The 25,564-nt window shown below is 47.6% G+C and overlaps 1 protein-coding gene across 2 annotated transcripts in view; it reads right to left on the bottom strand.

Moving 5' to 3' along the window:
- TSPAN7 (tetraspanin 7) overlaps positions 1–25,564 on the bottom strand; it is a 137,891-nt gene that overhangs the window by 18,780 nt on the left and 93,547 nt on the right. The window contains exons 2-4 of one of the 2 annotated variants that reach the window (XM_022565607.2): positions 6,675–6,863; positions 2,866–2,940; positions 3–98 (exon numbers count right to left, since the gene is read on the bottom strand). In XM_022565607.2, the coding sequence (XP_022421315.2) occupies positions 3–98; positions 2,866–2,940; positions 6,675–6,863 (360 nt within the window). The remainder of the gene's footprint in view (positions 1–2; positions 99–2,865; positions 2,941–6,674; positions 6,864–25,564) is intronic. The other variant, XM_089904635.1, reaches the window with a different exon arrangement.

The following is a 25,564-nucleotide window of genomic DNA, read 5'->3' on the forward strand; positions in this document are numbered from 1 at the left end:
ACGCTGCGCTGCACGTGATCCACGGCCCGGCTCCTCTCGTCGTTGCCATTGTAATTCTGCATGGCATCAGTGTAAGTCCTCAGGAAGGTGTCCTTGATCTAGGGAAGACAAGGGGCGATGTGGTTCTGGTCCACTGCAGCCCAGACGGACACAGATTCTTACCAACTTCCACCCCAAAATAGCCTCTTCTGAAAGTCTCTGAATAAATGTAGGCCAGGGAGGGGATGCCCTGTTTTCTGAGACAAAAGAGCTCAGAAGATCGGCCAACAGGGTCGTTAGCTCAGGAGTTTAAAAAAAAATGTTCCCTTACCCCCAATCCGGAGGAACCCTGCCTAGTTCAATGAGCCACTCAGGTGGCTAGTCAGATTCGGAAAGGGCTGTCTGTGATGGTTTTCTAGTTATTTTCTTGGAATTGGTTACTGTCTTTCTTTCTATAACTTTTTCTGCCCTTACTCAGAAGAATGACAAAGGACAGGCCATTGTGTGTGGGGCGGGCAGGAACACCGATGTTTTGACCAGAATCAGATCCCTAGTCTACCATACAGGAGTGGGGCAAAACCAGCTTTCACTTACCTGTCTTCATTGAGATGAGAAAAAGAGGCTAAAGGACATGGACTTTACTTGTTAATAAATGGTTAGCAAAACCCTTTCTCCTTCTCTGTGAACACATTTGACCTTGGGTTATCTTTCAAGTTCTGTTTTCCTGGAAACCTACTGAAGGCGGAGCATCAGGTGTGTTACCAGGCAACCCCGCTTATGGTGAAAAGTGCCCCGATTGGTGAAATGACTCTGGCCTTGGACTTCAGCAAATGACAATAATTACCTGGTGGGAAGCTTAGGGCTAAGTATGGTGACTCTTCTAACTAGGCGCATTCCTTGCTGAGATACTGGACGCTATGCCCATTGGACAGTTACAAGAGATGAAGAGACACTATTTACATGGAGCTTCTAAGCCAAGGTGGTTGCCACGCCCAGCCGTGTCCTCTCGTTTCATTGCACGTGCATCGTCTCTTAGGTGTGGGCAGGTCTACACAGACTAGAGCCTGGACCACTTTGAGGACTCCCACTGAAGAAACAAGCCCACTGCTGCCCTGCCTGCAAGCTGTGTTTCCTTTACTGTATCCTCCTCAGTCAATGCTGCTAGGTTGTGACCTATTCTCGTCATGTGTGTTTGACTCTTTAGCCAAACTCAAGACCACTACTGGTGGCCGAAGAGTGGCACTGCAACCCCCAGCCACCACTTCCCTAAATGGTTTTTCAGTGAAAAGCGGTTAGGCAGGCGAGGATGTTCAGGTCCTAGGTATCAGGTTTTACCTCAGCTGAGAATAAGAACGGGGGATCTAGCTCTGGATGCAGTGCCCACATGAAATGGTTCTAGAAGTCCGTCTTGGCATCTGAGAGGCCACATCTGATAAAGGGGAAGAGGGGGGAGAAAGCACCTAAGGCGGGCTCACTGGGAAGTTGGCTTGGCCAAGCACAAAGGCAGGGCCTGGGAACAGGTGATGCCAGACTTCAAGACCCACAGTTATCATCACACTCGACCTCACTGACTTTCCTGCCTCCGTCTTGCTATTTCTTTCCATTCGGACACATGTGTAGCTGCTTCTATCTTTACCGTTATTTACAGGGAACAATAATGAATTTGGCGAGTGGGGAGTTAGAACCAGAACTGTATTGTAGCGTATACACTTTCCGGCCTGTCATCAGTATGCACATCTGAAAAGTGATACCACGGCAGCTACGGACAGCGTGAGAGCAGCTCGTCCCTGCGTTAGCATCCATACGTTGTCCAAATGGAGCAGCCTCAGTGACAGGACATGGAAGGATGGCCACATGTGACAAAGGGCAGCTGGGAGCGTCCTTGAAACTAGCAGTTTTGATCGCAAAACCGGATTCAAAGTCATTCTCCCCAGCTGTAGAAATCTCAAATTTTACATGTAAATAAAAAAGTGCAGCTTTGTAGGGGTTTTTAATCGTGACTGTCTTCTCTCCTTTTCCCACACCACCAAGCGAAGTCACAGGGCTCCTCGCCACTGGGGTGTGGATTTTACCCCCGGGCGGCAGGGGGCGCCCCGCAGGGGCTCTAGGGAGGAGACAGTAGAGCACAGGCTGCTTAGGGGAAATGCAGCACTTCGCCTTTGGCCAACGACTTGTTTGGCTTGCCTGTGGCCTCTGAGAAATCTTGATATACGGATATACATTTGTGCCTTGCTGAAGTGGCTACTTTTAAGGTATTTAATCTGTATGGAAGGTCACTTTTTTAAAAGAAGGAGAAAGGACTTCCCTGGTGGCACAGTGGTTAAGAATCCGCCTGCCAATGCAGGGGACACGGGTTCAAGCCCTGGTCCGGGAAGATCCCACATGCCGCGGAGCAACTAAGCCCGTGCGCCACAGCTACTGAGCCTGCGCTCTAGAGCCTGTGAGCCACAACTACTGAAGCCCGCGCGCCTAGAGCCCGTGCTCCGCAACAAGAGAAGCCACCGCAATGAGAAGCCCGCGCACCGCAACGAAAGAGTAGCCCCCGCTCGCCGCAACTAGAGAAAGCCCGTGCGTAGCAACGAAGACCCAACGCAGCCAAAAATAAAGTGATTTTCAAAAAATCCAACAAGGCGGAGAATCCTTTCATGCGACAGCTATATAAAGAAATAGAGTGAGGGTCAGCAACTAAGGTTTCAAGTTTGGCGAAATCCCCACCTGTAGAATTTTTCTGGGCATTTCAGTTCATAGTACATGGCATTTGGAAACTAGCAAATACCACTGGAGATGCCAGCTAGCTTCTCTGCATCCTTTACACATTCCAAGACGTTTCAAAAATCCTCCTCCCAAAGACCCTTGAACTGAGTTCTCCACTTGGTGTATACTCACCTCGTGACGAAACACAAACCCAGAAATGCCAGCCACGAGTTCAGCCAGGAACACCAGAGACAGAAACATGGCATACTGCAAAGCAAGTGGACAAGGACACAGTCAGATATGGCGGGGGGAGAACAGTGCTTCTTTGGGCTAGGTCCTTTCTTGTCAGGGGGAATTAGACAAGTTGTCATATTCCCTAGAAGGAAAAGTGGAAAAATCCTCTTCTCCAGATGTTCCCATGCGAGCCTCCATATAAGCGTGTGTCTGTTTAATGTGCATAAGCATTTGGGGGCACACGGGCTGAGGACAGCGCATCCAGGGACCGGCATCATGCCTGTCAGCTCAACCAAGAGAAATCTGGAAGGGCTTTTTACAACTAAGTATCCACTATTCTTAATGTTAGGCTCCTCGAGGTAGAAAGTACTCTGGAGGGCACAGGACACAGTTCCACCCTTTCTGTGAGTCCTTTAGACCACTTTCCTCACCAGGGTCACCTGGCATCTGCAAGCTGAGGCCACTCCCTCCCGCCCAACCCTTGCAGCTCATTCACATTTTAAACTGTTCCGATTGCCAGAAAGGCTCCTTCCGCTTGGCCACAGTCTGCCTACTTGTAAATTCCACTTACTGGTGTTGGATCTGCTTTCAGGAGACGCCAGAACCAGTGTGACCTCTCTTCCATGCCACGGCCCTTCGTCTGTGTGAATACAGCCATGGAGGGACCGGCTGCTTCTCTCAGTTCGGGCAAGCCCTCCTGTTTCCTTAAGCACATCTCCTATGAAGTGGCTTCAAACCCCCTTCCTTTGGAGTTGTATCCCTCCCATTCTGACAGAGCGGCCCAGATGTGCACAGGCCCACGTGATACCCTTCCTCACTACGGCCTGAATGCGGCGGCACCCGCAGCAGTGGGTCGCTTACCTCTCTTGTTCTGCCTGCGGAGTTGATAGCCTTTTGAAAAGCAAATCAGCTCCGCTGCTGACCCACAATGTTCGCAAGCATCTAAAACCCCCAGTGCTTCTTACACATTTCATGCTTCCTGTACTTTCCAAGTGTGTGGGTGTGTGTGCGCGTGCGAGCAAGTGCCTAAGTTCAGGGATGTTATATGGTACTTCTGAGACATTAAGGGTTTCCATTTTTGTGACTGAAAAGCAGATAAAAGGAAAGAGAATTGATTCCTCTCCTACGAGGCATATGTCTTAGAATCTGCTTCTTCTCATCTCAAAATGAAATACAACGCTCCTGAATGTTGGGAATGGCCTTTGGTGATGCCCTAGAATTTGAGTACACTGCACGTGGCCATACTGCTTACTTGTAAAGTGTACGTATGTCTTGTAAAGTATATATGTGTGCATGGGATCATAAATTATTTTTCTCAGCCAGGGGCACATATATTCAAAGGAGGAAATACCGCCTTAAAATGCTGGTTTAGTTCAAAATATTAATAAAAGTCTCTCCGCACGCTGAAAGCACGCTGAAAACACTAAAGTATCAAACGCACAGTTATGAATAGAAGGCTCCATGTACACGACTTCTCTCTCTCAGCTTGGTACAAAATGCAATTAGAAGCACAATTTACTCTAGGGAGACTCTCACCCCAGGCCTAGACTCCACCATCAGCACGCAGGTGGGAGAAAGAACTTTTGACTCTGCCGTGTAGCTCTTAGGAAAGGGGCCGCGGTTCTGGGCCTCCATAGCGTGAAAAGAGTTATTTTCAATTGTTTTGCAATTAATGAGGTTAAATGAGGACCGTAAAACTTTAGATGGACAGCTAATCAAGTGACTTCTGCTCTGTTCAGCTAGATCAGCAGTTTCACGTCCCTAGGAGGTTCTCTGCTTCTGGAAGCTTCCAGAGGAGAGCTGCTCCTCCTTCAGAAGGCCTGCTGGGGAGAGCCTGTATTAAATCCAGGTGGCAGGGCTCGAGTTTTCTCCAAATGAAAATACTGGAGTGGAAACAGTCCTGGCTTTCGAAAGACACCTATCTGGTTTCCCGTCCCAGCTCTCTGCACATTAGTTGTGTGAACTATGAAAACACAACCTGAATTTTATGGCGGTGGTGAGGAATAAATAAAATGGAGCATGCACACAGGACAACATCGAGCGGGTGAAAGGAACTAAATGATAGCTTTTAGAAGACCAAAACCAACACCAAGCCCCCCAAACTTCTCTACTCGCCAAAAGGGTCACTTGCTAGTAAGCTCACAAGCGTCAGGAGAAAATGGCAGCATGGAATGAGACCTTCAGAAGAAGCCAGAGATGACTGCTCCATTGTTGCACGCCCACTCCTGCCCGCTTCAGCCATAGTCTTTGGGCCGGAAGAAACCTTGGTGGGTTAATCCAATACTGTTCTTTCATAAATGGGGACAGAGGCCCAAAGAGGTTACATCCTTGCCCCTCAAGACTTAAGCCACTTAGCATCAGGGTCAGTCAGGTCTCCAGGTCTCCTCCCTTCTTGTTTGGACAGATGGCTTTTTAGCAGTTTGTTTTCCATGCCTCTGGAGTTAATTCCTCCCTTGCTACTCACTGTACTGAAGAGGGTCTCAGCACCGGCTGTGCAATAGCACCCCTGGAGAGCTTTCAGAAAATGTGGAGCCAGATCCTGGCCGTCACAGCTTCTGGTTCCACTGGCTGGCGGTTGGCCTCTGGCAGAGGTGTTTTTAAAAAGCCCAGGTGACTCAGGCACAGATCAAAGTTGAAAACTACAACACTAGACCAAAGGGAAACACTAGCGCCTATAAGAGGTACTAGAAGGTAGACTCACAGTGCTAATGGAGGTGACAGCAGCAGAAGTGCCTCCATATGGTCTCACTACGGCTTCTCCACCAACCTGGAAGGATTAGCTGTGGCCAGGCTATCAGCTTCCCACACGGTCTTCAGGACAGAAAATGGCCAAATCAAGCACGACCTCCATCAGGTTGCCAACAAAGAGACTGACCAGTGCCCATTTGGAAGGTGCTTCCTTTGGAGTGAATCACCCTCACACCCGTATCTGTCGCTAGACGGTGTCATGGGTTACTGCAATCTAGGGCTAAACAAGAAAGGACGGGCCACCCAGCACCGAGGGAATCTCTACTCTCCCCTTTCAGAGAAAGAAATCCTTTTAAACAAAATTTTCTTTTGAGGAGAGGCGCTTGCTGCCTTTTATCTGGGAAAGCCTTCCACATAAACTCTTACTAATGAAAAGCACAGGCAAGAGACTAGAGAATTAGGCAACTGGTCTACCAGAAAGTTAAGACTTGCAGCAGCAGCCTTTCAACAGCCTATCCTTACCCTTTGGGAAACATCACTGCTGTGTCTGTTGAGTGGGGAAGCTCTGGCTTAGCTCAACTCCCACTGCACGGAGCCAGGCTGTGCAGGCGTAGAGGAGAGCGTGCCCGCGCATCCCAGCACAGCCCAGCTCAAGGAGGCAGAAAAGTATTTCTCCACTGGGAACCTGGAAATGAAAGGCTGCTCGTGTTCGGGGTGCTGCCTCACCCACCAAGGCTGCACATCACATGCTTGAAGAGATTTCTAAGACAGAATTCAAAACTGGAACAGGGCATCTTGCCACAAGGCTATAAATGGCTTATTAGAACCGCTGGCCACTGCTTTGTCATCATCTACCTTGAGGGACCAGGACGGGATTTTTTTGTGTGTCAGGCTGTATCTGGGGTTGTTTCTCCCTCTAGGGGATTAAAGGGTGGGTTAGGTAAAAGCCTGCACTAAAATTAGAGTCAATGACTATTAAGGACTCGTCTGTGGCTTCAAGAAGGGCCACTTTGCTTTCACGTGATTTATATTTTTGCAAAACAGAATCAGAAAGAAGTATTATATTGTGACCTACTCACCAGTTTCAGCATCCATGGGCTACCACGGCATGTGGCAAAGCATCCAAACAGGCCAAACACGACAATAGTGGTGCCAGTTCCGATGAGCACATAGGGAGCATTTGTGGAGTTCTCGGCAATAAGGGAAATATAGGTGCCCAGAGTGAGTTTGCCCCAGACTCCAACGGCCAGCAGGATCACCCCAGTGATCTGAAAAAAAAAGCAGGAGTGAGAAGTGTGAGACTGCTGCTGAGAGGTGAGAATTAACACAGAGCAATGTGGCTGGAATCTGAAGACTCCAGTTTCCGGGAGCAAGCAGGCACTTGCTGTAGGATTTCCTGAAGCAGTGGGAGAGGCCAGAGCCCATGAACTAAAGCCACCACACAGTAAAGACACTTTGATTTTGGACAACTAGATCTGTCCCTTACACAATCCCATATGCAGGTACCATATCAACTGTAAGTCAAGCCAACACTAAATAACTTTAAAAGAAAAAAGCTGCTGAAAAAGTACACCCTAGGGACTTGCCTGGTGGCGCAGTGGTTAAGAATCCTCCTACCAATGCAGGGGACACGGGTTCGAGCCCTGGTCCGGGAAGATCCCACATGCTGCGAAGCAACTAAGCCCGTGCGCCACAACTACTGAGCTTGCGTGCCACAACTACTGAAGCCCGCACGCCTAGAGCCCGTGCGCCACAACAAGAGAAGCCACCACAATGAGAAGCCCGCACACCGCAACGAAGAGTAGCCCCCATTCGCGGCAACTAGAGAAAGCCTGCGCGCAGCAACAAAGACCCAACGCAGCCATAAATAAATAAACTAATAAATTAATTCAATCAATCAATCAATCAATCCTAATACAGGTCTGAGAGCCTTCCCAGATCTGGTCTGGGAGCTGCTGCTCAACGCAGAGCTGGGCGTGACTCCAGTAAGAATGTCAGCCGCCCTCTTCAATGGCATGTGTGTATATGGAATATTTTAAAGACATCCTACGTGACGTTCTCAAGAACAAGGTGATCTTCTTTAACTATCATGACGAAAATCTCTACGAAAGCAAAATACTGAAACTATATTTGAATCCCTATTGATGTGCTGCCTTACTTACAATATTTTATTCACTATAAAACAACAGAATCTGAATAGTGCCTGGAATTAGCTGTACTACAATTTGTCAAGTCGCGCTGATTGGCCCGAAGGAAATCCCCACAGTGTGTCTGCACCATAGAGCCTTGCGTCACTCGGGCCCTTACTTCAGGGCGTAGACTTGGGGCTGCGTGCCATGCCTGGCTCTCCATCCCCTGCAGGCCACACACCCCAGGAGCCTTAGCTGCTGAAGCCAGCGGCTGACTTTGTGTCTCTAGCTCCCCAGCCCGTCTCTCCCTCAGTTTACCAACAGCTGAGCAGCTCATTCGAACTGACATCCCTCCAGCTGCCACCACTTCTGACATCTTATGAGGCTCGAAAAACGCTTGGATGTCCAAGGAAGCCCTTCCCCAGTTTCTCCCACCCTATCCCCCGATGCCCCACACCAAATGCCTCAGCTCCCTGTGCAGCCTGCCCATTCAAGTGAGGAGGCAAATAAAAAAGACTGACAGAAGAAAGGATAAAGATGTGGTTATATGTACACCACGGAATATTACTCAGCCATAAAAAGAACGAAATAATGCCATTTGCAGCCACATGGATGGACCTGGAGATGATCATACCGAGTGAAGTGAGTCAGACAGAGGAAGACAAATACCATATGATATCACTTATATGTGGAGTCTAAAGATGATACAAATGAACTTATTTACAGAACAGAAACAGACTGACAGATATAGAAAGCAAACTTATGATACCAAAGGGGAAAATGGGGGATAAATTAGGAGTTTGGGATTAACAGATACATACCACTATATATAAAATAAACAACAAGGACCTACTGTATAACACAGGGAACTATATTCAATTATCTTGTAATAACCAATAATGGAAGAGAATGTAAGAAAATTATTTATATATATGTAAACAAAAAAAAAGTGAGGAGGCAGGATGAGAAACTGGTGAAAACCTGTATGACACAAATCAATACCCGCCTCTCCAAGGTTTCCCCTGTCAGTCAGCAAACACACTGTTCCTTAATGTCCGTACGTGAACACATACCACTGCAAGAGGAAGCAAATGGCTGGGTCAGTGGAGATGCCTAGGAGCTTCTCTCCGTACAATTCCTTCTGCAGTTTGGAGCCATCAGGCTCCACCGTCAGATTGTTTCTCTGTGCAGGAAAAAGAACAGACCCTCCACCTTTCCCCATATCAGCCGAGAGCGGGCTCCACCGGTTTGGGGGATGGGATCAGTGGAAGCAACAAGAGCTTCGTGAAACTCCCCTACCCCCATCCCGATAGCCTCCCTACTTTGTAGAACCATCACCATGAAAGACAGAATTAAAAGCTTTAAAGTAGAAAAAGGTCGAGGAACTTGTGCTACTTTTATAAGGCAAAGGTGAAGGAATGTGATGCAGTCTTGAGGAGAAAGTGTTTGACACTAATATTTGGGAGAAAGTGGCCCAGTGGAGGTCTACCGCCTTTGAAAAGTCAAAATGGGCACGGCCTTAGTGAGTTAGGAAAGCCAAGAATGCGTTTGTTGCCAAGAGTTCCAAGTCCTGTACTGACACCTGGTGGTTGCTAAAGAAAGTACCTTCCTTGAACACCTCTGCCATACCCCTCCAAATGGAAACAAAATGCTTTTCCTCCACTAAAATCGAAATTTAAGATTCAACTCTCTACTCATTAGGGGTAAGAATGCAGTGAACATTAGGTAGAAAGGACAGCGCTTGAGCTATCTTTGATTACTCAACGCTTTAGCACAGTGCCGGGCACAGAGTAAAGGCTTAATATTCATTGACAAATACATTTCATTCCTCTGGGTCTTAGACCTCTATTTTATAAAACAGGGTCTTTCACATGCCAAATAAATACTAACAAAACTTCTCCATCAGGTAAATACTGAGAGGTAACTTAACATGAAACCAAAGAGAATCTTTCTCCCCTACTTCCCTCTCTGGCATTAACTGCCTAAAGGTGTAAATATTACAATGTAAGTGTACTGAACAAAACCAAAAAATTCAAACTACTCATTGTTTAGGCCGAATATGTCTCATCCAGACACTTGCGATTTCATATGATTGCCCCCAAAGATTCAGTAACCTTTCAGACATACACTGAGTAGCTGCATTCTATACTCTACTAGTGTCGGTCATTATTGGAACACAATGGCTTTTTTTTTTTTTACATCTTTATTGGAGTATAATTGCTTTACGATGGTGTGTTCGTTTCTGCTTTATAACAAAGTGAATCAGTTATACACATACGTATGTTCCCATATCTCTTCCCTCTTGCGTCTCCCTCCCTCCCACCCTCCCTATCCCACCCCTCTAGGTGGTCACAAAGCACCTAGCTGATCTCCCTGGGAACACAATGGCTTTAATGAAAGTGTCTATTACTCACCAAGTATAAGAGTCCGATATTATATTTCTGTCACCAGTGATTTCATGGAGTTCGCTTACTACCCTAACAAAGATTATATGCAGTATGTCAAAGTTAACACAAATCCTGCTTTTAAGGCAAACAATATTAACGTTTTTATTCCTTTTCTTTCAAAAAATAATTTCTGCAAATGCAGTCATTGCTTTGTGTATAAAACCTCTCCTCATGGAAAGTACAAAGCCTATGATATCAACTTGTTGGAACGTTCATATAATGTAAATTACACATATTCTTTTTTTTTTTTTTTTTTTTTTGCAAAAAGACTATTTTTGCAGACCTCCAAGGGTGCCTCTTAAAGATTGCCAGTGGGTGCAAACAAACACAACATTGTGGGCACCATATTGCTTGGGGAAAAAGCCACCCAATGTTTTGACCTTGACCAACTCAGACATCCTCTAAGGAACTCCTCCTCTGAATGAGGTAGAGACTGGGATAGACCAGCCTCTTCCAGCACCTGTGTGCCAGGAATCTAAAAACCAGCCAGAGAGGAAAGTCCTTCTCCAATGTTGCTCTTCTTCTACTCAAACATTCCTGATGGGCCAGCTCTGTGTTTGGAAGCCTGAACTCCAGAGGCAAGTCCTTCTGCACAGCCCAGACCCACGTCTTTAGCCTCATCTTCCTCACTAGTCTTTGTCAACTCTGTGTACTTCCAGGAAAACGGAGTCGTCCTCGGTGCACTTCCTGTACTTGACTGCTTCTCAACCTTTGCTCGTGATGATCCTCTGACCTAGAGAACCCTTACCCTTCCTATCACTACCTGTCTGCATCCTAAACTCTTAGGGTACCCTGGACGCCCTCCCCCCAGCCTCCTTAAACAGAACTTACTTGGAAATATGCCATCATCATGCTCCACCCCATCCCCCTCCCATGCACGTCCAGGACTGTGAGCCCCTCAAAAGCAGGAGCTCTGGGCTTTGTGTACAGTCAATGCCCAGTACATGTTTGCCGCATGAATGAACCAGCATCTGATTGTAGAGTTAAAGGGGGAGAAGTTTCACGTTAGCCATCCACCTGCTATACACCCTCTGGACATCTCTGAGGAAATGGTAGAATGCCCATCTGAGCAGGCATCATAATCTGGGGGAAATAACAGGGCTAAGGAGAAAGGAGAAGAAAATAAACAGACAATGGAGGAAAAGCTTGGGCCGCAGTGCACCCTGAAGTGAGGAAAGCCATATTTCGTGGTGGTACTGGTGGTGGACTCGGGGTGAGTCTTGGAAGAAATTGCCAGGCAGTTGGAGGAAAAAAACTACAAGCAAAGGGCTGAAGCGCCACAAAACACGATAAACAAGTACTTATTCACATTTTCCCGCTATAATAATGCTTCTCACCAAGGATAAGAAACATACAAAGACAAGCCAAAGACAAAAGTCATTGTGGTCTGCAGGGTTTTTTTTTTCTTGGTTCCTGTTAACACACACAGCAACACTCACCCCTACATGTGCCTCGATGAGTACCCACAGAGTGCAAAGTAAAGGACAGGTTCTCTTCACCTCTCTCTTCTGAGTGGGTTCAGAGCTCGCCAAAGCAATTTTGCGTCTCAGATCTTCAGAGACCTCAAATTCCGAAATCAAGCAGTGTGTCACCGATTTTGGCTTTCTCATGCAAGTTTTGCTTCCTTCTCAGAAGAACCAATTAGCAAGCAGCCAAGAGTGTGGCCAAGGAGGGGACAGGTCAGAGCCCGTAGGTAAACCACGCAAGCGGCCTGGTGAAGGCCCTGCCACCTTACAGGCTCCCGCCTCAACCACAAGCCAGGAGGGCAGGCCTGGCGCCCACCGGCAGCAGCCAGGCTAAGTCTCTTGGTCTCTTTAACTCCCAGCATCTCATGGTGGCTTGACATTTTCTGCATGCTTGCAACACAGCTCGAGATATATGGGGTCACTGCTCCTTCCCCTGGGTCCCGATGCACGCACTACTTTGTGTGTGCCCTCCAAGAGTGGAGTCTCTGTTTCCCCAAGTCCTGTCGAAGTCCTGCATCAAATCCCGCTAGCCTTCAAAGTCTGATTCTCTGGGAATTCCTCCTCCCATTGCCAGACCCCCAGGTTGGGAAGCCTGACGTGGATCTCAGAACCTTCACTCCAGTGGGTGCACTTCTGTGGTATAAGTGTTCTCCAGTTTGTGAGTCACCCACCCACAGGTTATGGGATTTGATTTTATTGTGATTGCACCCCTCCTACCATCTCATTGTGGCTTCTCCTTTGTCTTTGGGTGTGGGGTATCACCTTTGGTGAGTTCCAGTGTCTTCCTTTCGATGACTGTTCAGCAGTTGGTTGTGGTTCCGGTGCTCTCGCAAGAGGGAGCGAGACCACGTCCTTCTACTCCATCTTGAACCAATCTCTTAGTCTAAAGACTTGAAAATGTGTTAATAAACAGCAGCTTATCTGATTGTAGGATAAACCACTGACTCTGTAGCCTTTTTTAAGATTCCACATGTAAGTGATATCATACATTTGTCTTTCTCTCTCTGACTTCACTCAGTATGACAATCTCTAGGTCCATCCATGTTGCTGCAAATGGCATTATTTCATTCCTTTTTATAGCTCAGTAATATTCCATTGTATGTATGTACCGCATCTTCTTTATCCATTCCCCAGAGGTATTTTCTTGAGCCCACAAGAAAATGTGGGAGTGCACTCAGACCACAGACCTTCTGCACTCAGACCACAGACCTTCTGATTAAACTGTAGCCGCTCCTCTTGTGCCCATGAAAGGCTGTGCCAGGTTTGGGTCTGACAGAATAAAGCCCACATATATTTTTTTTCTTTAACTACATAATATACTAAATAGGAATCTGTGGCATCATTAGGATAATGTGCAGACGTTCATGTAGAAAGCGGGGCTCATGAGCCATGTATTATGAAACTAAGGGAAAACAAAGATTACAGAAAATCGAATTATAGAAGCACAAGCTATCTAGAAGATGCACTCGTCCCTAAGAAGTTATATGGGATAGAAAACACAGGATCTAAAACCAGCTGAAAGGAACATGCAGAAAAAACTGTAGGCAGGAATCTCAGCTAGACAGCCATTTTAGGTGAAAGCTACAATTCAATTATCCTAGAGGTTTACAGGTTAATTCGCTCTCAGCGACTACACTGAGATATTGAGAAATGTTCTTCCCCCATTCCAGATGATTCTATAACTCAGGGGAAAAATGCCTGACACGGAAACTCTATACACATCATCGATAATTAAAATACAGGCCCTTGGAAGTTAGATTTTAAGAGGAAAAGTAGCCGACAGACTATGCTTTCAGCTCGTATCTTACAGGAGCGTGTGTGCTGAGGTGACGGCAGGGGAGGGCCAGTCTTTGCAGTGTTCTGACCTGATTTTAGAGAGATGGATAAAGCAACCAGAAGGTAGAGAAATCAGCAGCTTCCATAATCTCATGGTCTTCTCTTTAAACTTGAAGAGGTAACAGTGTGAATCTGTCATAGTTACAACTTACGATTTTATTATGAATTGTTTGTGTAAATGCTTAATGTTTTAAAATAGACTAAGAACCAGGATTTATTGGGGTTTTTCAGTGGGTTTGAGAACTCACTCCAGATGAGTGGCAGAAAGGGATTCAGCATATTTAAAAGGCAGGCGAATGGAAGAGCTCTGGGCCGGGGGCTAGAATACCAGCGTTTCAGTTGTAGTTTTGTCATTAATAAGCTGTGTGACTTTGGGCAGATCACCTAACCTTTCTGGGCTTCAGTTCCCCCTTCAGGAAGATCAGGAGGTGGAAAAACCTGATTTCTAGTGCTTCCTCCAGCAATGACATTCTGATAGAACAAATCTGAATTTCAAACTTGACATGCTTATTCCCTCTGAAATATATTTATAGATGTGCCATTGGGCAAATAAGCACCGGGAAGTTTATTAGGTCCTCCCTGTGACTGACAAACTGTCAGCAGTGGGAATAGGAAAGTCAGCTCATTTCTGGACTCGAGACCACCGTTCTGCCAGCTTTCCAAGGTGACAAGTGGTTGCTGGGAAAGAGAAAGGGGGTCATGCATTGTACTTGTACCCAGACATCTAAAAATACATAAGTTCACTGGCATATCAACAAGCTTTACTTTTTATATGAAGATGACACTGTCATCTTAAGAGCAGTAAGACATATGCTTTGCGCTGTTTCTTTCTAGGCAAGTATGTTAGCCAATTCAACCCCTTTGCTCTGTCATTTTTATGTCTATATGTGCGTGGGTGCATGCGTATATGTGCAGAAGAGGACACACATTCCATGGTGGGGAGGTTAGTGGTATCATTAAAAAGATTTAGGGAAGTTGAGAAGAGGAAGAGAGAGTATTGAGATGCTCTTAAATGCTGACTTCTTAAAACTGAGTTTGAGAACCAACAGGAAACCCAAAGACCATCTGGTCCAGGTTCTGTTTTCTGTTGTGTTTGAGGCAAGAAAAAGCCACAGAGGTAACAGGTTCAGAAGGCAGTTGTGGATGTGGGACTGGAGTTCGGGAGCAAGTCTGAGCTGCAGGCGAGGGCTGAGGCCAGAAGTGACAGCAAGGGAGGACCGCGTCTCAGGAAGTGGAAGTGGAGAACAGTGGGAAGGATGAGGGCTATAGCTTGAGGCAGGTGGGCACTACAATGCGGGAGGACAATGCTGGAAGACGGGGACAGTGAGGAGACACAGAACAGAGTGGACACGTCTGTGAAGGTAGCAGCTAATAGAAGAAGTGGAAGACATGGAAGAAAGGTACTTTTTTCTCCTCTAAAGAGAAAACAAAGGGAAACAAACCACCAGCACAGTTCCCTGACCCCAGGTGCGCCCATGAGCAGACATGGCACTCTTTATTTATGTACCCAGTAAAGCCTGCTGAGATTTTGTGTTTAAATATCATTTCATCCTATAGCCAATTCATAGAATTCAAGTTCCAGGAGCTAGGTCATGAGCCTGGTGTGATATGTCACAAATGCCAGGTTCTATTTGGATTTTATCAGTGACCATATAGCCAGGGTCTGAAGCGTAGATTGTCTTACAGATCAGAGATGCTTGTGAAATATGAAAAGGGATTTGAACAGCAACATGAAAAGTCAGGAATTCCAGCTCTGGCTGTGGGCTCATCAAAGGCTCTTCCTTCACTTGCGTAGTGAAGCAGCTATCATTCCATAGGGAATGGCTGCAGGAATGTTGTCGGTCCAGCAAACAACGCTTCCTTCTCCCAGATGTCTTAAACATGCCTCCACCATCTTGAACCAGTCATGTTGCCTTAGTTCTTCATCTGTGAAATGACTGGACTGACCCCAGTGATGTCTACAGGAGTCCTTCCCAGCTAAAGTTTTACATGTTTCTTTGAGTTGCCCAGAGGTCCTCAGAGGGGCCAAGATCAAGCCCAACTGTTAGCTAGGGTGCAGACCACACTGGTCAATAGCTTTTACCAGGGGCCTGTGCTGGCCGGGCTTTGTGCTCAGCCTGGGGGAGTCGAGCTGGGGAGTGGCTCGTGCAGCTGGCTGGCTGGAGACCAAATCATCTCTAATGTCCTAGAGGCCCAGGAAGTGATGGAAATGGATCAATATGGTGACAGTACTTTCTGAATTAAAAACTGGGTCTGAACACTGTAGAGACATCTGAAATAGGCCTACCACAGAAAATCAGGGCTGCGCAGCTGCTAAAATCATAATACAGACCACTTTATCAAAGTGACAGACCACTTGAAAAACTCAACCCCTTCAAATGCAGCCTAAGCGGTTCCACCTTATACTTAATTCCATTATTCAACAAAGGGTCACAGGAAATTTCCAAACATGTTATCAGGGCCTCTGACTATCCCACTAGGAAATGAGAGAGAATGGGCAGCCCTGAATTAGTTTCACATTTCCTGGATATTATTCTAAAAGATTCTGGACTTTAGGTCTCCTCCCTCTTAAACAAATCCCTAAAGAAAGGCCCCAGAATTAAAAAAAAAAAAAATCCCTCCATGTTTATTAGCACATTGAGAAACATTCTATATTATATCAGGGAGAAATTTTAAGGGCAGCTTTTCCTGAGCCTCTTGGCATTGCTTTTCATTTGTAAGTATTGTTGAGTTCTCCTTGAAAATGTTTGAAACAGGACTTAGGTTTTGATTTACACTGGTAGAAAGCGTCTTACTCTGACTCCTGGTCTCCAGGAGTGTGTAAAACGAAGAAGTGAGCAAACCAGAGGTTAAGACTGTCTGGATGTAGTTCACACCTCTGGTTTCACTGATGACCCAGATATTTAAATAGACGGCATAAAGGTGAACGCCTATTAGGAACTGGGGCCAGCAAAGCCACTTACAAGGAGATTTATGTACTTAGAAATCAGGATCGGCTGTAGTGGCTAAAGTGAGAGAAGCTCAATGTTTGGGGGATTTCCTCTATGGCACGCCTCTTCCGTGGAACCCCCAAGTTGAGCTCACTCATATTTAAAAGCCACTGGACCACTTCACACACACAAAGGTGGATGAGTGGCCGGAGCCCCAAGCCTTAGCCTCCCTAACAGGGGCCGACTAACTGAAGGAAGAGCTGTGGGGAGAAACCACTATCCCTTACTTCCATTCCTCAGATGACCTAAGACTGGATCAGCGCTCTGAAAAGATGGATCAAATTCCACGCTAAGGGGCTTCCCTGGTGGCGCAGTGGTTGAGAGTCTGCCTGCCGATGCAGGGGACATGGGTTCGTTCCCCGGTCCGGGAAGATCCCACATGCCGCGGAGCGGCTGGGCCCGTGAGCCATGGCCGCTGAGCCTGCGCGTCCGGAGCCTGTGCTCCGCAACGGGACAGGCCACAACAGTGAGAGGCCCGCGTACCGCAAAAAAAAAAAAAAAAAAAAAATTCCACGCTAATAAGAAAAGATATTTTAAGAGAAGTTCAAGTGAGGGTAAGCTTATAAACAAGAGGTACAACTCTATTACTGATGCATGTTGACAGACAGTCTGTGCTGACCACGCGTTTATCTTGCCCTGTATTGTTAACTGTGTGTCCATCAAGATTTGAAGGGTCTTGTGGGAGGAAATAAGGTCCTTTACTTCCTTTGTCTCCACCAAAGCCTCACCCACATCCCGTGCCTGATTTTCCCAGGCAACGTGTCATTCACACATTCTGTCCTGACGCCCGTTTAAGTAGAGTCAGCGCTTGTCTGACTATGAGCCCCGATTTTTAATTTGAAAGCCAGTCACTGTGCCTAGGGTGAGCACACAGCGGGAGCTCAGTAGACGCACGATGGACCTGAGTGGTGATCGCTTCTTTAAAGCCAGCTCCCTTACAGTGGCCGTGGCCTTGGGAGTTACTGCATGGGAATGAACCTGGATAAACTAGTCCTAACAATGACTCCACAAACATGACCTGGAATGCCAATCTGACAGAGCAGCACATGTCTCTCAGGATTATGTTGTTGAACAGATTTAGCTCTGGGAGTTCCATTATTTTCAAAAGGGAAAATGTTCTTTGCATAATTTCTATATGGGATCATCATCTTCAAAACACCTGCATATATACATGTACCTTATACATACATGTGTAAAGGAAACAGAAGCTGGAACTCAGACGGTGAAGAAATCCCTGAAAGCCGGTGCTCTGTCTGGCTACGTGTTGATGGGGGATGAGGGGGCGGGGTGTTTGGAGGAACTCATGCCTCTTTGCAGGTGAAACTGGAGCTGATAAGACATCATGCCAGAGGACCTATTATTAAATGAGTAAAAAAATAATCTGTGGAAGAAACGTGCATGCGGTATTCAATAACAAGATTCTCACATGAACAGTGAGGTGGTGTTGTCCTTTCAGTGGTCCTAACTTTCTCCTGAGACGATTTATGGGGGGAAAAAACCCACTTCTATTGGCGATTTAATTAACTTTCAACATTCAAATATCTACACTGCACACATATGTGATACTGCCACCAAATAAGACACACAGGGAAACTTCGGAAGTCTAATATTGGCAGGGTATTGTGGGGAAAAAAATTAACTTTAGGTAACACATGTTCTTGGCCAAATAAACAAAAACAAAAGTCATCTCAGAAAGGCACAAAGAAGACACTTCGCCATCTCTACCACTATTACCCAGGCTAAGCCGCCATCTCTGTCATCTCTCTCTGCCTCCACCTTTGACCCCATGCCCTCTTCTCAACCCAGCAGTCAGGGCGATCTGTTCAAACATATGTCCAATAATAGTACTCCTTTGCTCAAAGCTCTTCCACACATTCCCTCTTTCAGACCAAAGCCAATGTTCTCGCGCTGGCCTGCAAGGCCCTACTTGACCTGCATCCCTTGCTAGTTCCTCTCATGGGCCCTCCACTGGCTCCCCTCGTGCTTACCAGGCTCCAGCTTCACAGGCCTCTTTGCAGCCCCCCAGCCACTCTTGGCCTGGTTTCTGCCTCAGGGACTTTGCACTTGCTCTTCCCTCTGCCCGGACTTCAAAGATCTCTCATTTCTTCAAGTCTCTGCTCCTCCATGGGCCCTTCCCTGACGACCCTCTTTAAAACTTGAACCCTGCCCCTCCAGCATTCCTTACTCCCTCCCTTCCCTGCTTTATTTTCCTCCACTGCACTTATCACCTTCGAACACTATTTAATTTACTTTCCTTTTTTTTTTGGCTGTAACACGTGGCATGCGGGATCTTAGTTCCCTGGCCAGGGATCAAACCCATGTCCCCCTGCAGTGGAAGCACGGAGTCTTAACTGTTGGACTTCCAGGGAAGTCCCTTAATTTACCTTCTTAGTCTGTCTCCCCAAAATGAATGTGAACTCTGCAAGGTGGAGAATTTGGCCTGTTTTACTGATGTAGCCCCAGAGCCAAGACAAACGCCCACTCATAGTAGGTGCTCAGTAAATAGTTGTTAAGTGATTGAGTACCAGATGACAGGCAGGTGAGCAAGGGTGAGCTTCAGAGGCCATGAGATCCATCAGCACCAGCGCTGCACTAAGCAAGCCAAATGGTGGACCTGACTCTTACAAGGCCCAGGCAGTTGCACTGCGATAAAAACCTAGTCTTTGGCCAATTCGCTTCTTATCCAGCACATTGCTTCATAAAGTGTCTGCTTTTGACCACAAGGGGGACTAAATGCGAAAGGATGGAATAGTTCCGTCTAATCCATCACCACTAATGGAAACGTAATTCGAGGCTCTAACATCCTGTAACTCCATGAGGTCTATAATTGATGGTTAGGAGTTGAGAGAATGAGCAGTGCTTATACCAGCAAGATTTTTCTCTCTTTTAAAAAATGTACTACGGCAGGGGGCGGGGGCAGGGGGCACTTACCATGTGCTAGGCACGATGCTAAGTGCTTTAATGCTTTGTCTAGCTCTATCCTCCTGATCAGCCTACGAAACTTGCCTGAGGTCATCACCACTAAGCGGCAGAACAGGTACTCAAGGCCCTAGCCCTCAACCACCGCCTTGGTTTCTGGCATGGATGCAAGCTGGATTCTCAACCCTGAGAAGCTGGCTGCCACAATTAAAAACTAAAATCTGCGGGCATGGTCTCTAATTTATTTACCTAAAAATGCTATCCATTATTTCTCCCGATTCCAGCAGGAAAATCTATAGAAAGGGACACATGTTCTGCTCCGAGCAACAGCTTGATACTTTAAGAACCAGGAATGAGAATAAATATTCTGATGTATATATTAGGATGGGCCAGAAGTGTTAACTATCACAAATGTCCGACACAAGTCTACAAGAGGACCAACCTGAAGAATCAGTAAAGCCTGACATGCAAACAGAAAACTGTAGCATGTTCTGGGGAAAGTTTAGGCAACTAAGGAACTCTGGGTTTGGCCCTGAGAAGAGGGATGAGAGGCCATGGCTGATATATATGAGGAGAACCCACTCTGAAGCTGTGGAGTCACCTGACTTTCAAAGTAGGTCTGACCCAAAGCAATGGGCTGAGTCACCAGCTGAGGCAGTGGCATCGTATCTGCCTGCCCCACAGCTCAGAAGGGGGATGCAATCAGTCCTTCGCCAACTAAGGGCACAGTCCGGAAACACAGTTAACTGTGTGCGTACGGGCCTGTGATAAACGGCATTTGCTGAGCAGTACTGGGCTCTCTATATGCTTTGTCACATTTATTCTTCATCTGTTTTGCAGATGAAAAACAGGCTTTGAAAACTGAGGCTTTGAAAGGTTCACCAACGTGCTCAAAGCCACAAAGCTAATAAACGGTACAGCCCGAAGATAAATTCATCTCTGTCCTACCCCAAGGCCGTTTCCCCACCATCATGATCTCTGCTTCCTGTGGCAGTGTGAGCAAAGTGGGGCAGCTCTTGGAACTGGGGTCCTCTTTGCCCAATATTACCCAGTCCCTGGCCCTCCCCCCTCTCCCCCGTGTCCCCTACTGGGCACGCTCCAGTGGGTGAATGGGGTCGCACTCCAGAAGATTACTGATACACCACTGGTGTGGAACTCAGAATGCATTTTCTTTTGGAAACAGTGTTAGACGTGGTGCCTGTGTTTCTAGGCCAGTCCTCAAAGGTCTATATTTAAGCCAGTGATGGGGAAAGTTATAGGGAAACAGACTATTGTCTCGATACAAGGAAGAACTTTCTAATAGTAGGCGTTGCCTAAAATGAACGTGTGACAACAGAGGGTAAGCAGCTTTCTGGGCATTCCCGCAGGGTCTCTGGAGGCAAGCATGAGGCAGAAGTCCTACGGATGGGAAGCCAGCAGGAAAGGCAGAATTGCCTGAAAAGTCATTCTGAGCCTGACTAGTACCCTGGAAGCCACGTGCTTTTCCCGGCCAATTATCTCCCTGGATTTTCATACATGAATGAATAGGACCTTCAGCAATGCAGAAACCAGGGCAACCATTTTCCCAGACTCCAAGCAACATTTCCTTTGATCTCCAAAAGGAAATGCTAGGTCACATAATTTTGCCACACGAAGAGCAAGAGAAATACTTGCTCAGTGAAATGACGTCACAATTAAAATGAGCTGTGTTCTTTTTTTTTTTTGCGGTACGCGGGCCTCTCACTGTTGTGGCCTCTCCCGTTGCGGAGCACAGGCTCCGGACGCGCAGGCTCAGCGGACATGGCTCACGGGCCCAGCCACTCAGCGGCATGTGGGATCTTCCCGGACCGGGGCAGGAACCAACCTCCCCTACAGCGGCAGGCGGACTCTCAACCACTGCGCCACCAGGGAAGCCCGAGCTGTGCTCTTTAAAAGGAGGAAATGACACTTGAAGGAATGTTCGCTCTATTATTCTAATCCCTCCATTTTCCCCAGGCAAATGCGTACACTCTCCACCATTTCTCAGCCAGACTCAGAAAGGCTGGCTGGCTTTCAGCCATCAGTGAACATGGTTAAAGATAAACGTACAGGGCTTCCCTGGTGGCGCAGTGGTTAAGAATCCGCCTGCCAATGCAGGGGACACGGGTTCGAGCCCTGGTCCGGGAAGATTCCACATGCCGCGGAGCAACGAAGCCCGTGCGCCACAACTACTGAGCCTGCGCTCTAGAGCCCGCGAGCCACAACTACTGAAGCCCGTGCGCCTAGAGCCCGTGCTCCGCAACAAGAGAAGCCACTGCAATGAGAAGCCCGCGCACCGCAACAAAGAGTAGCCCCCGCTCGCCGCAACTAGAGAAAGCTCGCGTGCAACAACGAAGACCCAATGCAGCCAAAAGAAGTAAATTAATTAATTTTTTAAAAATGCTTAAAAGGGGCTTCCCTGGTGGCGCAGTGGTTGAGAGTCCGCCTGCCGATGCAGGGGACGCGGGTTCGTGCCCCGGTGCGGGAAGATCCCACGTGCCGCGGAGCGGCTGGGCCCGTGAGCCATGGCCGCTGAGCCTGCGCGTCAGGAGCCTGTGCTCCGCAGCGGGAGAGGCCAAAACAGTGAGAGGCCCGCGTACCGCAAAAAAAAAAAAAAAAAGAATCTTAAAAAAAAACTGTAAAAAAGATAAATGTATAAAAGCTACAGAGGCAACCTTCATATTCTTCACATAGACACAAAGATTCTTTTGAAAACCTGACATACATTGAAACTAAAAAAAGAGTCTAATAAGGTGCTATTAGTAACGGTATACTGCACCAGAAATCAGTTCTAAAACAAGTACATAGCTCCTCAGAAGAACTGTGCGATTAGGACTTGGTTATGGAAACAAATACAGCTCCACTTTTTACCCCCAGGGTGACACAGCTGTCACAGCTGAGCTCGCCCCTGCATGGCGCACGCTGCTTCTATCTGCTTGGCCCCCCTGCCCCATTGCTGTCCAGCCAGGTCCTACGTGCCCTTCAAACACAACTGAATTGCCCTTTCCACCAAGAGGCCTTCCCTGGCGCTCCAAGACAGTAATCATTTCCTTAACGTGCTTAGGATTTGCCACCTATGTCTTATGAATGGCATTTTAGCTCGCACCCTAAGCCTTGTGAACACCTTACTGCATCCCCGGGGACGCCCTCCCGCTGAAGGGGAGGAGCTGTGAGCAGGCTAGCTGGTCAGCCTCACTGTAAACACTATGGACTGTGTAGCATCAGCATATCCTGCTGGCGACCAAGCCACTGGCTCTTGAGGGAGCCCCGTTTCTAGCCCAACCATAGATGAGTCCCTCGTGGGACTCTGTTATTAGCTATATGAATCCCATGGCATCTAGCGCCTGCTTTTGATGACTAAACACGATCAGAGAGAGTGCTTTGATAGCATGTGCCTCATGGAGGACACATCAACAGGCACCCGACCTTGGCCCCTGAGGTTGCTGAGTGGGCCTGGGATGGGCGACATGGGTGGGGGAGCTTGACAGACTGGAGACACACCAACAATCAGGTGTGGCACCTGCATTAAAGGCTGCTGCGTTGCTTCCATGTTGTGCTTAGAAACAAATACGACTGCTGTGGGCTCTGGCAAATAAGTTCAGAAAAGTACAACTTGGTCACCAGGCGCCTCCAACGCAGGGGCCACTAATGTAAGTCCCCTCCTTCCCTGAAAGTCACCATCTACTTATTTTTAAAAATAGTCTTCCCAGCAAAAAGCAGAAATTCTTCCCCACTGACGACAGCATTGGTGGAAAGTGACTGCAAGGAACGTGAAGGGGCCAGACGAGCCGAGCCCCCCTGTATTCCACACAAGCTAATGACCAAGAACATGCTTTCCTGGGCACGGGGGAAGCCGCCAGACCTTCTCATATGTTGGCACTCCACGGCAAGAGCCATCGAAGTCCTGGCACACACTGTGAGTGACTGACTTGCTGCCAGGGTGGACCCAGCAGGCACCACGGGTACACTCTGATCTCTGAAATCAACGGCTATCGTTATTCTTGCTAAACTCTTCTTCCAGCTCATTTGGTCTTGGGTTGTTCAACCAGAAAGTATTGCGACCCTGGACTGCGTGGCTGCAGGGAAGAGCCATATCAGCCACCTGGAGCAAAAGGGGGGTTTCCTGAGGGTCATGGGCACCTTGCAGTGGGCAGCACAAGTAGCTGGCAGCTCCAGGGACAGGTGCCGGGGGGGGGCACCCTTTCCCTCCCCTAGAAGCAAGGGCTCTGGGATGTGCCTCCCTTGCACACTTGCCGCAGTCTGGATCTCTCTACACAGTGACAAAAGCCCCCCCATGAGAGCACCTGCCATTTCAAACATCCAACAGAGGCTGATGGACAGCCTTGGACGCTGACTTCAAATTCACGGAGGAGAGGATCCGAGGGGGGCCCATGTCAGGTCAGGTGACCTCTCTGATACAATCGGCTGTGATGGGGGAAGTACCAAGTCCCTATGCCTCATCTTATCCACAAGAGCTAGGAGAACAGCTCAGAAAAAGCTGTAAGCAGGGCCACGCGCTGATCGGCTTGGCCCTCCCTTTCCTCCTGGAACAAAGGAGGGGGCTGTGAAGCGGGCTACCTGCTCAGCCTCACTTTAACCACTCTACAGTCTGTGCAGCACCAGAACATTCTGGGGGAAGACCAAGTCCCTGCCTCTTGAGAGCACCGTCACCAATACAAGCCTTTGTCCAGAAGAGGCCCTGGGGGAACCCCAGGTGGGCGGCCAGACCCAGCTTACAGGAGCGGAAGTCCTGGCCCCCTAACTGGGGCGCCTCGGGGGCAGGGTGAGGCACTGGCAACTCCCAGGAGGTCAGATCCTTCCCTCAGCTCCTCCCCCAAAATGCGGCTCAGGCCCTTGAACACATCTGAGGCCCTGCGCCAAGCAACCTCAAATAAATGAACACGCTCCACACTGTGCCTTTGGCCACATCGGGTTAAACACCAGCCCTCTTCTGACTTGCCAGCTCAGCGGACAGTGGCTTCTACTACTGCAGCAGGGATGCCACCGAAACGAGGATGAGGGCTTGGGAGAGAAATGGGTAAACTATGGACAATACAGTACAGGAAGAGGTGTCCCACTGTGTCACAATCTGTTAACCATTTGTGGAGGGGCAAGAGCCTGAGGGCCACGTACATATGAAACAAACACCTTCCAAAATGCTAGAGGGTATTAATTTTTTAAAATTTAATGATACAGTAAAAAAATTTAATGATATAGTCTCTCTTTTTTCCTTTATAGGTAGTTCGGCACTTGTTTATTCCGGCCCTTGTGGCCATTTTGGGGGTGACGGGGGTGCAGGCCACAAGAGCCCACAGGGACAGGGGTCTCGTGCCCTCTGTGGCTGCTGCCTGAGTGTCCCGGGAGGGTCAGGGCAAGGACTCAGGGAGCCCCTGGGTTCTGCCCGTGATGCAGTCTGGGCGCTGTTCTGGAAGGGTTGGTTTCCGCTGCTCCAGGGGTCTAAGAAGGGGGGGGATAATATAGTTAAAAAAAAAAAAAGGCAAACAGGTCTGGGATTGCACCAGGGGCCCTCGTTACACCATGGGGATAACATAATATTGGCATCTGTTGATTCTTCAGTCATTTAAATTTCAGGAGCCTACAAAATAGATTAAAGACCTAAATGTAAGGCCAGACACTATCAAACCCTCGGAGGAAAACATAGGCAGAACACTCTATGACATAAATCACAGCAAGATCCTTTTTGACCCACCTCCTAGAGAAATGGAAATAAAAACAAAAAAAACAAATGGGACCTAATGAAACTTCAAAGCTTTTGCACAGCAAAGGAAACCATAAATAAGACGAAAAGACAACCCTCAGAATGGGAGAAAATATTTGCAAATGAAGCAACTGACAAAGGATTAATCTCCAAGATTTATAAGCAGCTCATGCAGCTCAATAACAAAAAAACAAACAACCCAATCCAAAAATAGGCAGAAGACCTAAATAGACATTTCTCCAAAGAAGATATACAGACTGCCAACAAACACATGAAAGGATGCTCAACATCACTAATCATTAGAGAAATGCAACTCAAAACTACAATGAGGTATCACCTCACACCAGTCAGAATGGCCATCATCAAAAAATCTACAAACAGTAAGTGCTGGAGAGGGTGTGGAGAAAAGGGAACCCTCTTGCACTGTTGGTGGGAATGTGAATTGATACAGCCACTATGGAGAACA

The sequence above is a fragment of the Delphinapterus leucas genome, chromosome X, assembly GCF_059928025.1.
Source record: "Delphinapterus leucas isolate spDelLeu-1000000601 "Yukka" chromosome X, BTC_Dleu_Yukka2, whole genome shotgun sequence".
Classification (NCBI taxonomy): domain Eukaryota; kingdom Metazoa; phylum Chordata; class Mammalia; order Artiodactyla; family Monodontidae; genus Delphinapterus; species Delphinapterus leucas.